Source organism: Vicia villosa, linkage group LG6 (assembly GCF_029867415.1).
Source record: "Vicia villosa cultivar HV-30 ecotype Madison, WI linkage group LG6, Vvil1.0, whole genome shotgun sequence".
Lineage (NCBI taxonomy): Eukaryota > Viridiplantae > Streptophyta > Magnoliopsida > Fabales > Fabaceae > Vicia > Vicia villosa.
In genome coordinates, this window is record NC_081185.1 from 127,714,855 (window position 1) to 127,730,641 (window position 15,787).

Below are 15,787 nucleotides of genomic sequence, written 5' to 3' on the forward strand. Positions count from 1 at the left end.
ATCATAAACATTTTCTATAAGGTGTCTCATTGAGAATTGTATAGTAATTTTCTTTGTTCCCGTATAACTTTATGAATGATTCCATATGTATCATTATCTCTTGTATAAGATGACGACATACAAATTGGTAGTTGTCCTTTCCTTTACCTATCAAACCCAAAACAATTCGAAAACCACAGTTGTCGTCACCTTTAACATTTACAATCTACTCAATGGATTTGTGCATAAAAAGCGACATATCTTTAATATGTTTGGTTTTTGGAAATGGAGGTGGAAGAGATGGTTTACTAATGCGAGCACCCTTAAAAACACTTTTTGGAACTTTGGAGTCAATAGAATCCAGAGAAAGTGAGTCTACATGTTCAAAGTATGAAGGAGATCGTCTCGTGGAGTTGTCACTTTGTGTCAGTTTGACCTATTTAGGGGCACCCTTTGTGTTAACCGATTTTGATGGTGGTTTCAAATTCGTTGTTTATGGATCAACAGTCTTCCTTAGTTGCTCTTTGATGTGCAAATTTATTATGTTACCAACTTTCACGAATCTCTCTTGGATCACTTCCATTCGATCATGATAGATATGTTTGATTTATCATCCTTCATTACACCATCATCATCAAAACTGAGTCTTTTCCAATTGAGTGTAAACTTCATCCATACATATTGGTTTTTCAAGCTTCATCTTCTTTAAAATTAAACAAGCACATGGAAGACCGTACATCTTTCTAAGTGTACATTCACACTTTGAGCTATCAGAACCTGTTTTATGTGCTCGCTTGGCTTCATGAAAAATAAAATTCAATGCCGCCCGAGATGCAATTCCAACCAATTATGAATAAAGGATGTTGTCTTTGAATCAGTGTTCTAACACAATAATGCTCTGACCAAAATGTGTTTGTATCTCATTATGTTGGATGATTTAGGAAACACCATTGCAACCAAATTCATCAGTGCGGTCTCGTGATCGGTGATTATTACTCGTGGCATATTTTTTGGGTCCTTCAACATATTCTTGAACATTTACAAAGCTCATGTAATATTGTTCTCATTTTCAGATTTCAAAAATGAAAAACCGATTGAAAAAGTCATCTTCGTAGAAGTAACACCAATAATTTTCAGGAATGAAAGTCTATACTTGTTTATTTTGTATGTTGAATCAATTATGAGCATGGTGGAAAATGTGTTGAACAATTTGATGGAATCGTGATGACTCCAAAATATATCTCGAACAATAACTTTATCGTACAAACTCTGTAGCTAGAAACATAGTCATCATTCCCCAAATGCTTTAACAGTTGTTGCATCTCAAATCTTGGTCCTCTTACCACCTTGTTGTCTCAAGCACATACGTTGTATATTTGCTTGATATTTGAAATATTTAGAGGTCTTTTGTTTCAAATATGCGAGTATGTTTTTCGGCGCCACCATGTTTAATGGCATGTCTGAAACAAGTTCTCTCTCATCCGGAGCAAGGCGACTTACAACGGAATCACCATATAGCTTGTCAGTCAAGGAATGATTATGTATATTAGAAATCACATTAAATTTCCATGTGTCATCCGCCATATGGTATTCACGCAATTTAAACATACACTCACATTTTCTCAATCTAGTGTCATGTTGTTTCAACTTCCTAATTCGTGGTTGGTACATGCCAATTCTTTCGTATCTCCTTATTACAAATGCTTGTCATTCATCTGAATCATTGTCGAAACTTCTGATTTCAACGCCAAACCCTAATTACCGGTCTTTTTGGAGACTCATTGTAGCATATGTTCACGAATAATAAACTCTTGTTTATTTCTAAATTATGCACGAACATCTACATCAACAACAACCAATTGAGCTCCCAGTTTAACATTATCACTCACTTCATCCGATTTAACATCATCATTCACTTCATCTGGTTTAACAACATGGTTCACTTCGAATGGTTTAACATCCATATTCACAATAGATTTGGAAAAAAATATTCGATTGTACCATATATAATACCACCAATAACATAAAACAGTGTTAAAACTCAAACTATCAAGAGGATTTGGAGATGCATATCTAGACCACACCAAACTTTGTCCGGAGATGCATATCCGGATACAACAAAACTAGATTAATGGAAGGAATGCGAATTGAACTGAATGAACTTTAAATGTAATTCCAACTTGTTTTATGTGATGAAGTACAAGAATGATGTTTTGGTGTTCAAAAGTTGATTGAGAATGAATTTTTTTAGGGTTTTGAAAATGAAGTGTTGTTTGAGTATGAAGAATAAGATCATGCAAGATGGTGTTTTATCCGATTTCCCGCTTGACATTTTCGGATATGCATCTTCAGAAACATTACTGAGTTGTTAATTAAGTCAGCCTAGTGAATAAAAACACCATAAATGAGTACATGAGATAATTCAGAGATACATCTCCAGATACACCCAAATATTATATGGAGATGCATCTCAAGACTTTTTTTTTCTTTTCAAAATGGTGTGGATCTCAGGAAACAAAGTCTGGTGTGATTTTGGATGCGTTCAAAGATGCATCTTCAAATGCATAAAGAGCATTTTCGAATTTTACATTGCATCTCCGAATGAATAAATAGTAATTTTGAATTTTCAAAAGTGCGGGAAATAACATTTCTCCGAAATCATTTTCTTGACAAAGCCCATGTTTGGACAAAATTAATATTAATTATTATGTTTATTTTAATTATTTTTCATCTAAAACACCCGAAAATGCAGTAAGAGCACCATGCATTTCCTTCAAAAAAGTCACCCAATCCCAATTCAAATTATACTCGACATTTTCAAAGTTTTAGGTTCTACACTCTGTCTTAAGTGTCATTGTGGAAATAGTCACACTCATCCCATACTTGCTTCAAGATATTTTGATCCCTTAGCTATTTCGTTACGTTTTCAATTTTGGCTACTGCTTATTCATCTTCATTACGTCTTTCCTTTTTGTCATTAATTAATACTATTTGGATAACAATATGTATTGACATTTGGTGTTGGATCACGATTTTAACAATTTTGCCACCAAATAAATTACCGGGTCGAGTCACGGATCGGTACGCTTTCTTTAAGACGTTTCGCGGTACTGCCAAAATTATGCAAAGCAGCTCTTAATAACCACGACGCCTCCAGGATAAAACAGCCCAGTTCTATACTATACGATTACTACTTGCACGGTAGATAATCGATCTAGAAATACACCCTCAGATGGTACTAAGACCATTCAAATATGGTATACATACCATCTTAGTATCTGGTATAATGACCAGTCATAGTAATTTCTCAAACCAAGAGAAATTTCAATAATTCTCTAAAGAGAATCCAAGAAAAAATTATACTTATAATTTCTCAACTCAAACGAGGAGAAATTAACATTATTCTCTAAGGAGAATTCAAGAAAGTACTCGGAAAATTCAACGAGTAGAAAGAAAGGGGGAGAAGTTGACACTTCAACAATTCGAAAGACGCAGAATTATGAGATTGAGGAAGGAAAAACTCAAAATAAGTTTTTGGTGTATTTTGGAATGAAACAAGTGACTTCCTTATATAATGAAGTAAATTAGCCAAGATTTCTAATCTAAGCAATGTGGGACTAAGGAGTTTTTTCAACTAACATACAATGTGGGACTTTAACTTTTTCAATTCATCAATGTGGGACTTTAACTTTTTCAATTCATCTCCCTATATTGGAATATATTCATGATGTTCCAACATTTGCATATAAAGTTATTGAATCGTCGTCTCGGATTTTCTCATTCGGAAGACAATATTATTATTTAATTACTTTGATGCTATTTTTCTACTTTTATTTAATCACAAGCTACATATTAAAAATATATATCAAACTTGTTATTATAACACGTTATATATTAGTTAGTTGCTACTAATAATATTGGTTTCTTCTTCTATAAACAAACTTTATACAATACGCAGTTTCTTCTTAACGAAGCTTGTTCCGTACTATTTGACCACCATGTATTAAGATTAATTGTATAAACTTAAAACTTTAAAGAGATTTATTTTTAGAAGTTAAAGATTAGTCGATAAAAGTGTTTTTAAGGCTGTCAATGATGTTGAGTAAAAAAATAAAAAAAGATGTCAATGGTGACAACTTGAAATAAAGAGAGAGCTTTTTATTATTGATGAAATATAAAATAAGGTTCCAATTGCATAACAATGAGGAGACTTTTTTATTATATATTATTTGTATTGTATTACTAGTTGTTTCTTTACCTTAATTACTTGTTTGTTAGTTTACCTATAACTTAGATGAGTTAGTTGGTATTATAGGCTTGTTAGCCAAATACCAAATCCTATAAACACCTTGTTATCTCTTATATTTTCAAGTAAATTACTATTATTCATTCAAGCATAATAAATAATATAAACCCCTATTTATAGTTTAGAATAATTAAATTAATTCAATTGTTTCAAAATAATTATATATCTAATTAATATATTAAAGTTAACTCAACACTGAATATGGATGGAACATATAATTCGATTTGAACAAAATAGTAGAACAAGTAGAAATGCATCGGCATGTTAAAAGCAGTGGCGGAGCCAACAACTTTATTCCGAAGGTGTAAAATTAATTTAACTAATTAATCAATTAATTAAAATGATAGTAATAAAAATAATAATTATATATATATATATATATATATATATATATATATATATATATATATATATATATATATATATATATATATATATATATATATATATATATATATATATATATATATATATATATATAAAGAGATATTTTTATTCCAAAAGTAAGTTTAAAAGAATTACTCTAAATTTTAACCCTTTATCTTCTTTAATCTAACGGTTTTAATTCATCATTTAATTTAATTATTTTTGAAAATATTTTTTATATAAAAAATCAATTAAAGCCATTAGATTAATGAAAATTCAAAGGTTAAGATTTGGATAGTAACTCTTTTAAACTTACACTTGAAACAAAAATATACCTCTCATATATATATATATATATATATATATATATATATATATATATATATATATATATATATATATATATATATATATCAAATTACATTGATCAAACCAATTTTTTATCTAAATTTACACTTGAAATAGAAAACACCAAAATATACCTCTCATATATATATATATATATATATATATATATATATATATATATATATATATATATATATATATATATATATATATATATATATATATATATATATATATATCAAATTACATTGATCAAACCAATTTTTTATCTAAATTTACACTTGAAATAGAAAACACTGTAGCAACCTGCCTAAAAATTTCAGCTTTCGAGTCGCCACCTATTCTGAAGGGTGAATAGGAAACCCTTACGCGGTTAAGAGATTTAGGGTAAGCTATTATAATCAGGCTGAGGGAAGGTGTTAGGCACCCTCAGCCCTTTCCTAAAGGCTAATGTTCAAAGATTAGGGTTGCATGGCAGGATTTGTAAAGAAATGTGGCAAACAAAATTATAATGACATGATTGAGATTTTGAAGAGGGGGACTCGCCTTGTTGCCAAGTGCCTACGTACCTCCTTAGGGAGGATCAGAGTCTACGTAGTTCGGGAAGGGTTGTACGCCATTTAGAGTTTGAATTTGATTTGATATGGTTTTCTTTAGAGGCTTTTTAGTTAGCCTATCGCAGTTTGTTTTGTCTTGTAATTCGAATGGATTTTAGAATTATTAGGGTTGGGCGTACAACCCTGATTTGGCACAATTAACCGCAATGATCAATAGGTTTGATCACCATAGCTAAGAGATTAAGGATTTGCATTGTTACCAATTCAAATCGATTAATTCGATTATCACTAATAACAACTTATTGTATTTTATTATTTATTAATTGGCGTTTTATATTGTTACCTCTCATAATCGATTAACACGACTACAAATAATAACAAATTAAGTTAAACAATGAGGCAAGATTAATCACCACAACCAATAAGATAGTTGCAGCCATTTAATCGAATTTAATTGGATTTTTATTTTAATTAAAATTTATTGTTGACCATAGCGATTAATCGATTTAATCGGAACGAACAACAAATTATAATTTAATACAAATATTATATATTAATTTATTTATAAAAATAATTACTATATACAAATAATTATATTAAAAGATTTAATAAAAAAAAAAAACATATTTAATTAAAACAAAATTGTTATTAGGGATTATGATTCAATGTGGTTACAATTGAGGTTTATAGCATGGGGCCTCATCTTGGGCGTTGGATCTAAAGGGGTTTGAATCTGAAGGGTGGATGTTGAGGGTGTATGATGGAATCTGAGGCTGGAATACACTGGATCATGCGTAGAAAATGTAACAAAATATGTGAAAGGGCCAGGGATCGAACCCTGGACCCTGAGGATAAACACAGCGCGCGTCAACCACCTCAACCAACGAGGTTAGTTGTTTAAAACATGAAGCGAACGCATTATATGTAATCAGAACGAAAACCCATGGAAATTAGCGCGAAATTCAAACGGACCAACCATCCCCTGACACCTATTCATCTTCCTCGACCAAACCTGCAACACACTGCACATTTAGCTACGAATTCCCTACGGATTTTTCATAGCGAACTAAACTACCAAAAACAGCGAATAGCACATACTCATGCATAAACATGGCGCGACCCCTCAGATTTGCTTGTTTCTACCATGCGAACCTAACTGTACCCCTAATTGACTCTGATTTCACTCCTAATTAAAAGCCCTAAACTGAAACCCTAAAAGCTCAAAACGGCGTTAATGGCGGAACACGATTAACACACGCAAACTTCATAAAACCAATCCAAAAACAACCAGGGCATTAAGAACAAGCAGAATACACAATCAAAACATCATGGGAATGCCTATGTCATACTATTCGAACCAAAGTTCAGAACAACTTACCTGGGCTTATTTGGAGAAATTCTGGGGGTGTTGACGAAGAATGACGATCCAGGCACGTTCCAAATGATCCAAGGAAGCTTTTGCAACCTTTAGTTCTTGTTGAAAGCTCCTAATTTGCCAAAACCGAATTCCAATTCTTGGGTGATTTTTTGGTTCTTGCAAGTGCCTCCTCTCTCTGAATTTTCGTCCCCAACCCTTATGCCTCAGCCTCTATACTTATAGTGAATCAGATTAAGTTTAGAAAAGAGTCTCAAAAGCCTTTAAATCCAATCTTTCTTCTTTGAGAATTTTGATTTGTTTCTTGAATAAAAAGTTTCCAATTTGGTCCAAATATTGTATCACTCCTTTCCATTTGATTTAGCACGAAAATAACAATATATTTTGCCATTAATACTGATTGAAATTGGCCTTTATGAATATTTTATCATAATATTTGATTTTTATACTTAATTAAATCATAAAAAATGAAATAAAAAATATATTAAATCAATTAATATGATAAATTTCGTGCCCTTTTGTTTTGGACAAGCTAATGGCTTGTGGATCAAGTTTATACCACAAAAACATAGGCCCATTTGCAAAATTCCTTAATTTGAACCCTCCTTTTTTACATTTGGTCCCTCAAAATCACCTAACTTTGATCAAGCATATCTCACTCAATTTTTAAGCTATGAGGGAGATCTAATACTTTTTAGAAACCTCAAGAGGTCCTCTATAAGCCACTTTGGAACATATTTTTCATTTTAAGCTTTTATCTTGATCATATTCTCTTTGGGAAAAAACTGTTTCTGAAGGATGCCTGAAAATGACCTGTAATCTTTTGCTTTGTATCTCTTAAATGAAGCATTTCTAGCCCTGGCTTGTGAGACACAAAGTTGTAGAAAATCCAATTTCCTTCAAAATAGGCTTTGAGTGGGGAATTTTTGATGTTCCATGTGAAAGTTATGCCCAGTCAAAGTTGGGTTGACTTTCTCCTAAGAAACCCTAATTTGAACCTTTTTGTATTTGTTCATCTCTGAGTTTCTATTAATGGAATCATGATCAATTCTAGATCAAATGATGGTTATACATCCCCATACTTGTTGTGTGACCAATGGTTAGAAGTTTGGATCATGTCTTGACTTTGGATTTGAATCAGTTGATTGTAGATCTTGAGATTGTTTGAGCAGGTGACCTTTGGAGTAGTGCCTTGACTTTTGCCATGGATTTAGATTAGATCACTATAAACCATACATCCTTGATTAGGAGCCTTATCTCATTGATCCCTCTTAGGGGAACCTCAAACCCTAGCCTTAGGAGGCTCTTGACTAGGGATGTAGCTTGAATGGAACCCTAGTCTTTGCATCTTTGTAAGTGAAGTAGATGGGGCAAATTTTGGGGTATGACAGCTGCCCCTGTTCAATATTCTTAAACCTGAAGAGGCGGATAAGCTTGCTTGCCTGTTGCGACCTGAAGGGGGAAGATTATTGAACACTGAGAGTACCCTGAAATTTGCTGATATTGCGGAGTGTGGAGTAGATGTGTTGCTGGAGAACATGGTGCCATATCACTGTCGTGATAGGACATAACACGAGGGTTACGACTTGGGTTGAAGTTGAAGGTGCCATTATCACTGCCAAGGGACTAACATGACAAGACGTAACGCGAGGGTTACGATTTGATTGGAATTGCCGTTATCACTGCCGTGATAAGACGTAACGCGAGGGTTACGATTTGGTTTGAAATTGCCGTTATCACTGCCGTGATAAGACGTAACGCGAGGGTCACGATTTGGTTTGAAATTGCCGTTATCACTGCCGTGATAAGACGTAACGCGGGGGTTACGATTTGGTTTGAAATTTCCGTTATCACTGCCGTGATAAGACGTAACGCGAGGGTCACGATTTGGTTTGAAATTGCCGTTATCACTGCCGTGATAAGACGTAACGCGAGGGTTACGATTTGGTTTGAAATTGCCGTTATCACTGCCGTGATAAGACGTAACGCGGGGGTTACGATTTGGTTTGAAATTGCCGTTATCACTGCCGTGATAAGACGTAACGCGAGGGTTACGATTTGGTTTGAAATTGCCGTTATCACTGCCGTGATAAGACGTAACGCGAGGGTTACGATTTGGTTTGAAATTGCCGTTATCACTGTCGTGATAAGACGTAACGCGAGGGTTACGATTTGGTTTGAAATTGCCGTTATCACTGCCGTGATAAGACGTAACGCGAGGGTTACGATTTGGTTTGAAATTGAAATTTAAAAATAGAGTTTGAAATAGGATTCCAGAGAAGCCAAGCTTCATCTGTAAAATGATGCTCTGCGAATGTATATGCTTATGATTTGTTGTAGATGTATGCATGCTTATGCAAATGGTTCATATGTGAGTATATGAATATGAATATGTATGATGGCTTTGATGCATTATCTTCTGTCACCCGTTGGATTTGCTTAGCTTTTCGAGCAGCTTTGTGGGTCTTAACTCAGATCGTCTGAAGTTAATCTACCGGGGTATTGCAGTGCTTTCAGGACCAGGCGTATATTGACTGCCAGAGATGTTGTGGTTTCGTCCCCTCTATTTTAGTCTGATGGTTTGTAAGTTTCTTGTTTTAAGTTCGAAGTTTAAAGTTTATGAGAAATAAATTATTCTTTGCACTTGGTATTGAAATGATGAAGCGATAAGTATGAAAGGAAAAGACTTTTATTGATCGTTGCCTTGAATTGGCGAGTGTACAAAAGGTATGAAAGAAAGAAAAATGACAAATAGAAATGATATTAATACTGCTATTGCTCTTTTGCTCTCGAGGGCCCCGGTAATCCTTTGACTTTGGAAGTTGATGGTTGCTCGATATCCCATCCTTCATGAATTGTCTTGGGCTCGTAGTTTGGAATCTTGCCCCTGCTAGGCATAGTACTTCTTGACTGCATCTGAATTGATCGGATGTAGTAGCTCGTCCCCATCCATGGTGGTGAGGATGAGTGCTCCTCCCGAGAACACTGTTTTTATGACATATGGACCTTCGTAGTTTGGTGTCCATTTTCCTCGGGCATCAAGTCGGGGCAGTAAGATTTTCTTGAGAACGAGGTCCCCTTCTTTGTAAGTTCGAGGGCGGACCTTTTTGTCGAACGCTTTTTTCATTCTTTTCTGATAGAGCTGCCCATGGCACAAAGCCGTCAGTCGCTTTTCTTCGATGAGATTAAGCTGATCAAAACGGGTTTTTACCCATTCCGATTCTTCTAACTTTGTGTCGGCTAGGACTCTTAATGATGGAATCTCCACTTCGATAGGGAGAACTGCTTCCATGCCGTAGACCAAGGAGAAAGGGGTTGCCCCTGTGGATGTGCGTACTGAAGTTCTGTAACCGTGCAGGGCGAAGGGAAGCATCTCATGCCAATCTTTGTATGTTTTCACCATCTTTTGTATTATTTTTTTGATATTTTTGTTTGCAGCTTCGACAGCGCCGTTCATTTTAGGCCTGTATGGTGAAGAATTGTGGTGTTCAATTTTGAATTCCTCGCATAACTCCTTCATCATGTTATTGTTCAGGTTCGACCCGTTGTCGGTAATGATTCGACTTGGGATCCCATATCGGCAAATGAGGTTATGCTTGATGAACCGAGTAACCACTTGTCTTGTTACATTTGTGTAGGAAGCAGCTTCGACCCACTTGGTGAAATAGTCGATAGCAACCAATATGAATCGGTGTCCGTTAGAGGCTTTGGGTTCGATCATTCCTATCATGTCAATCCCCCACATTGCGAATGGCCATGGAGAGCTTAGTACGTTCAGTGGATTTGGTGGCACATGTACTTTGTCAGCATATATTTGGCATTTGTGACATGTCCTTGCATGTTGGAAGCAATCGGCCTCCATTGTTAACCAGTAGTAACCAGCTCTTAGTATTTTTCTTGCCATTGAATGTCCATTTGCATGAGTCCCAAAGGTTCCTTCATGGATTTCCTTGATGATCTCTTTGGCCTCGTTTTTATCCACACACCTTAGTAATACCGAATCGTAGTTTCGCTTGTACAGGACATCGCCGTTTAGGAAGAACTTAGATGCTAACCTCCTTAGCGTCTTTTTGTCAATTGTGGAGGCGTTTTCTGGGTACACTTGTTTCTCTAGGTATTCCTTAATGTCATGGTACCAGGGTTTGTCATCAGCTTGTTTCTCGATCGTAAGGCAATAGGCTGGTTCTTCGAAGTGTCTGACCGTTATCTGAGGTTCATGATTTGGCCAGTTTACTTTGAACATGGAGGAGAGTGTTGCCAACGCATCAGCCATTTGATTTTCCTCCCTCGGGATATGATTAAAAGTGATGGTATCGAACTCAGCCATTAGTTCCAGTATGAGGTCTCGGTACGGGATTAGCTTTGCATCTCGCGTATCCCATTCTTTATTGACTTGGTGGATTACTAATGCTGAATCCCCATATACCTCGAGTAACTTAATCCTCAGATTGATCGCCGCTTCTAGACCCAATATGCATGCTTCATATTCGGCAATATTGTTGGTACAGTCGAAACATAATCTCGCAGTGAAAGGTATGTGACGATTGTCAGGAGATGTCAAGACTGCCCCTATGCCATGTCCTAGTGCATTTGAGGCACCGTCGAACATGAGTTTCCATACCAAACCCGGTTCGGGTCCCTCGTCGGGTCCTGGTATTTCATAGTCTCTTACTAGCATAATATCCTCATCGGGGAAGTCGAACTTCATGGATTGGTATTCCTCGAGGGGTTGGTGAGCAAGATGTTCTGCCAATACACTCCCTTTTATTGCTTTTTGAGTTACATATTGTATGTCGTATTCGGACAACAACATTTGCCACCTTGCAATTCTACCCGTGAGCGCCTGCTTTTCGAACACGTATTTTAAAGGATCCATTCTCGATATTAGCCACGTGGAATGATTCAGCATATATTGCCTTAGACGTTTGGAGGCCCATGCTAGGGCACAACATGTCTTTTCCAATGCTGAATACCGAGATTCGCAATCCGTGAATTTCTTACTGAGGTAGTAGATAGCATGTTCTTTCCTGCCTGTTTCATCCTGCTGTCCCAGTACACACCCCATAGACCTTTCGAGTACTGTGAGGTACATGATTAGTGGCCTTCCGGGTACAGGAGGTAAGAGTATAGGTGGTTCTTGCAAGTAGTTCTTTATGGTTTCGAAGGCTACTTGACAATCATCATTCCACTTGATGGGTTGATCCTTCCTGAGTAGTTTGAATATAGGCTCGCATGTAGCCGTTAGATGCGAAATGAACCTTGAGATGTAATTCAATCGGCCCAGGAAACCTCGCACCTCTTTTTCTGTTTTTGGAACGGGCATTGCCTGTATGGCTTTTACTTTATTAGGATCAACCTCTATACCTCGCTGGCTTACAATGAATCCCAACAGCTTTCCCGATCTTACACCAAACGTACACTTGTTCGGGTTTAACCTTAGTTTGTACTTCTTTAGACGTTCAAATAGCTTATGTAGATTTGTAATATGCTCTTCTTCTGTGCGAGACTTGGTAATCATATCATCTACATATACTTCGATCTCCTTATGAATCATATCATGAAAAAGTGTGACCATGGCTCTTTGATATGTTGCCCCTGCGTTTCGTAACCCAAAAGGCATTACTTTGTAGCAGAAAGTGCCCCAGGATGTCATGAAGGTTGTCTTTTCCATATCTTCGGGAGCCATCTTGATCTGATTATACCCAGAGAACCCATCCATGAAGGAAAACCACGAAGCTTGTGCTGTATTATCCACCAAGATATCTATATGCGGTAGGGGAAAATCGTCTTTTGGACTTGCTTTGTTCAGGTCTCTGTAATCTACGCACATGCGTACCTTCCCGTCCTTCTTAGGAACTGGCACTATGTTGGCAATCCAGGGTGGATAGTCAACTACAGCAAGAAATCCGGCGTCAAATTGTTTGAGCACCTCTTCCCTAATCTTACTATCCATATCTGGTCGAACCCTTCTGCGCTTTTGCCTGACCGGCGCACATCCTTCTTTGAGAGGTAACCTGTGTACCACGATGTCTGTATCCAACCCCGGCATGTCACGGTATGACCAAGCAAAAATCTCTGCATACTCATGGAGGAGCTTGATTAGCGTTGCTTTTACGTCCTTACCTAGCGTTGCCCCAATCTTAATGTTCTTAGGTTCTTCGTCCGTTCCCAAGTTTATGATTTCAATGGCCTCTTGTGGAGGGAGCATGCTCTTGGATTCCTTATCCACTAACCTTGACAACTCTTCCGGAAGTTCATCGTCTTCCTCATTCCCTTCTTCAGCCTGATTAGCGAGAGCCTCGAGTTTGTATAGAGTCTCAGCAGTATTATTATCGGTGGTGTCAGAAGGTGATCTGCACACGTTTTATGTTTTGTTTTCTTTTAGTATGCAGATGTGAAAGTGCTTTGTTTGTGCAAGAAATTTATTTGTCATTTTCAGAAATGGAAAAGGAATAAATGCGAAAAAGAAAAAGGCGATGTTTTCAATACCAAAATGCAAAGACAATTTTATTAATAAACTTCGAACTTGAAAGTAAATGGGGCCCTTACAAACTAACTCTATGCTTCGGGCGAGGCATGAGTGTTATTGTCTTTCTTTATTAAAAAGGGAAATAAAACACACAATAGGAAATTACTTTGAAATGAAAACTATCTCCGGTATCTCCAGGCTTGTCCAATTCTGAAGCTGTTCTCCTGGCCTAATCATCCGGATAAAATTGGACGTTCCCTCCATGCTAGATATCATGGATACATGCTCATATCCACCTGTAACAAAAGTCTGTGCGATCGGAGGGAATCGTTGCTCTTCCTTTGCAGCCTTCTTTGTTGGTTGGTATCCTAACCCCAGACGATCTTTCTTCTCTTGCACTTCTGGAATTTTTCCCCAGCCTTCCATCTTTGTGTCTTGCAGGTCTCTCCAGGATGTCACCGCCCTTCGTGTTTTCTCAATTGGTAGTGTGACAGCAGTGGCAATCTCTAGTGCTTGGAACGAAGTCTCTAATGCCTTTTCCCCAGCCTCAATGTATCGGTATGAGTCTAGATTGCTGACAAATATGTCCTCCTCCCCACTGACGGTTACTATAGAGTTTCCATCCACAACTTTCACCTTTTGATGCAGAGTAGAGGTAACTGCCCCAGCAGCATGGATCCAAGGGCGTCCTAATAAACATGTGTAGGCAGGCTCAATCTCCATTACTTGGAAATTGATGCAGAAAGTGTGAGGGCCTATTACCACAGGGAGGTCCACCTCTCCAAACACCGGGCTTTGCGACCCATCAAAGGCTTTGACCACCAGACGGCTTGGTCTTATTACCAGTCCTTCCAAATCTATCTTGTCTAAGGTGGCCTTTGGCATCACATTTAACGACGATCCTGTGTCGATCAGCACTCTAGACAGATGAGCTTTCCCACATTGTATGGAGATATGCAGGGCTTTGTTATGCTCTTTCCCTTGTGAGGGCAACTCGTGTTCACTGAAGCTTAAGCATGCCCCAGCAGTAAGATTAGCCACCATTCCATCAAATTGATTTACAGTGATGTCTTTGGTTACATGGGCAGCACTCAAGATCTTCATCAGGGTGTCTCGATGTTTTTCTGAATGGATTAACAGCGAGAGGAGTGATATCCTGGATGGAGTTTGGTGCAACTGATCCACTACCTTATAATCACTTTTCTTGATTAATGCCAAGAATTCTTCGGCATCTTTGTTAGTGATCTCCTTGTCTATGGGTGTGCTTCTTTCAGTAGGGACCACAGTAGCTTGATCATTTGCTTGTGCTGAATTCTCTTTTGATTTAGCAGTATTGAATATGCGACCGCTACGAGTCATACCCCCAGGCCCGACGATGTTTGTCACATCGGTACTAGCATTAGACTCATATTCCCATGGAACTGCTTTCATCTTGTCCACAGGATATGGATCCCTGACTGGGATAATCCTAGTGTGTACTTGTGCGGGTATCAGCAGTGTGGCTTTGGCGCAAGGGATGATCAACGTCTTCCTTGCCCCTTGTCTTGGTATCATTAACGGTTCATTCCTGTCCAGCATGGCCACATACTCTTCCTCAGGATATTCTTTAAACTGAACTACCCCTTGATTCACGAGTCTTTGCAAGGTTGTCTTAAAGGCTTCGTTATGTTCGAGGACGAACCCCTTTGCAAGTAGATACCTCTTAAGGGCATCTATGGGGGAGCTCCGTTGTTGAACAAACTCTTGCTCGGTGACTACCTCTATTGCATTGACTGTGCCATCATGACGGGGCATAGGGTTTGTCTTCACATTAGGTTTGTCAAAAGCAATTGCTCCTGACTCTATCAGGTCCTGAACCTTGTGCCTAAAGGCCCAACATTTTTCCAATGTATGCCCCGGAGAATTGGCGTGAAATTCACACCTCTCATTAGCTTTGAAATTGGGCATAGTCTTTCCGGGAATCGGAGGTGGCATAGGCCTGAGTTCCACTAACTGCTCGTTTAATAGATGCTTTAGTATCTCGCTTTTAGAAGTGGGCAAAGGGTCGAACTTCCTCGGAGGGCCTTGGAATCTTGGTTGAGGTGAGTATGTCATAGGAGGTCTAAACTCTTGATGCACTACTGCGTTGGTCTCCCCTTCCTTCTTTTTAGCGAAGGTTGAGGTGGGCCTCTTTGAGTGATAAGAGTTAGATGATACTCCTTGTATTTTCCCGCTCTTAATTCCGTCTTCTATCCTTTCACCAATAACCACTAAATCTGAAAACCCTGAGGACACACTCCCTACCATTTTATCGTAGTACGGCCCTTGTAATGTAGCCATAAACATTTTTACGAGTTCTTTTTCCAACAGGGGAGGTTGGACTCGGGAGGCCATTTCCCTCCATCTCT

General features: G+C 37.6%; 1 protein-coding gene across 1 annotated transcript; it reads right to left on the reverse strand.

The window, feature by feature from the left end:
• Window positions 1-1,805: 1,805 nt before the first annotated feature.
• Window positions 1,806-15,194, reverse strand: LOC131614625 (uncharacterized). Its single transcript, XM_058886188.1, has 2 exons — window positions 13,697-15,194; window positions 1,806-1,921 (listed from the first exon to the last, which is right to left on the reverse strand). Exons 1-2 carry the CDS (start codon window positions 15,192-15,194, stop codon window positions 1,806-1,808), a joined length of 1,614 nt encoding a protein of 537 aa, XP_058742171.1.
• Window positions 15,195-15,787: the final 593 nt, after the last annotated feature.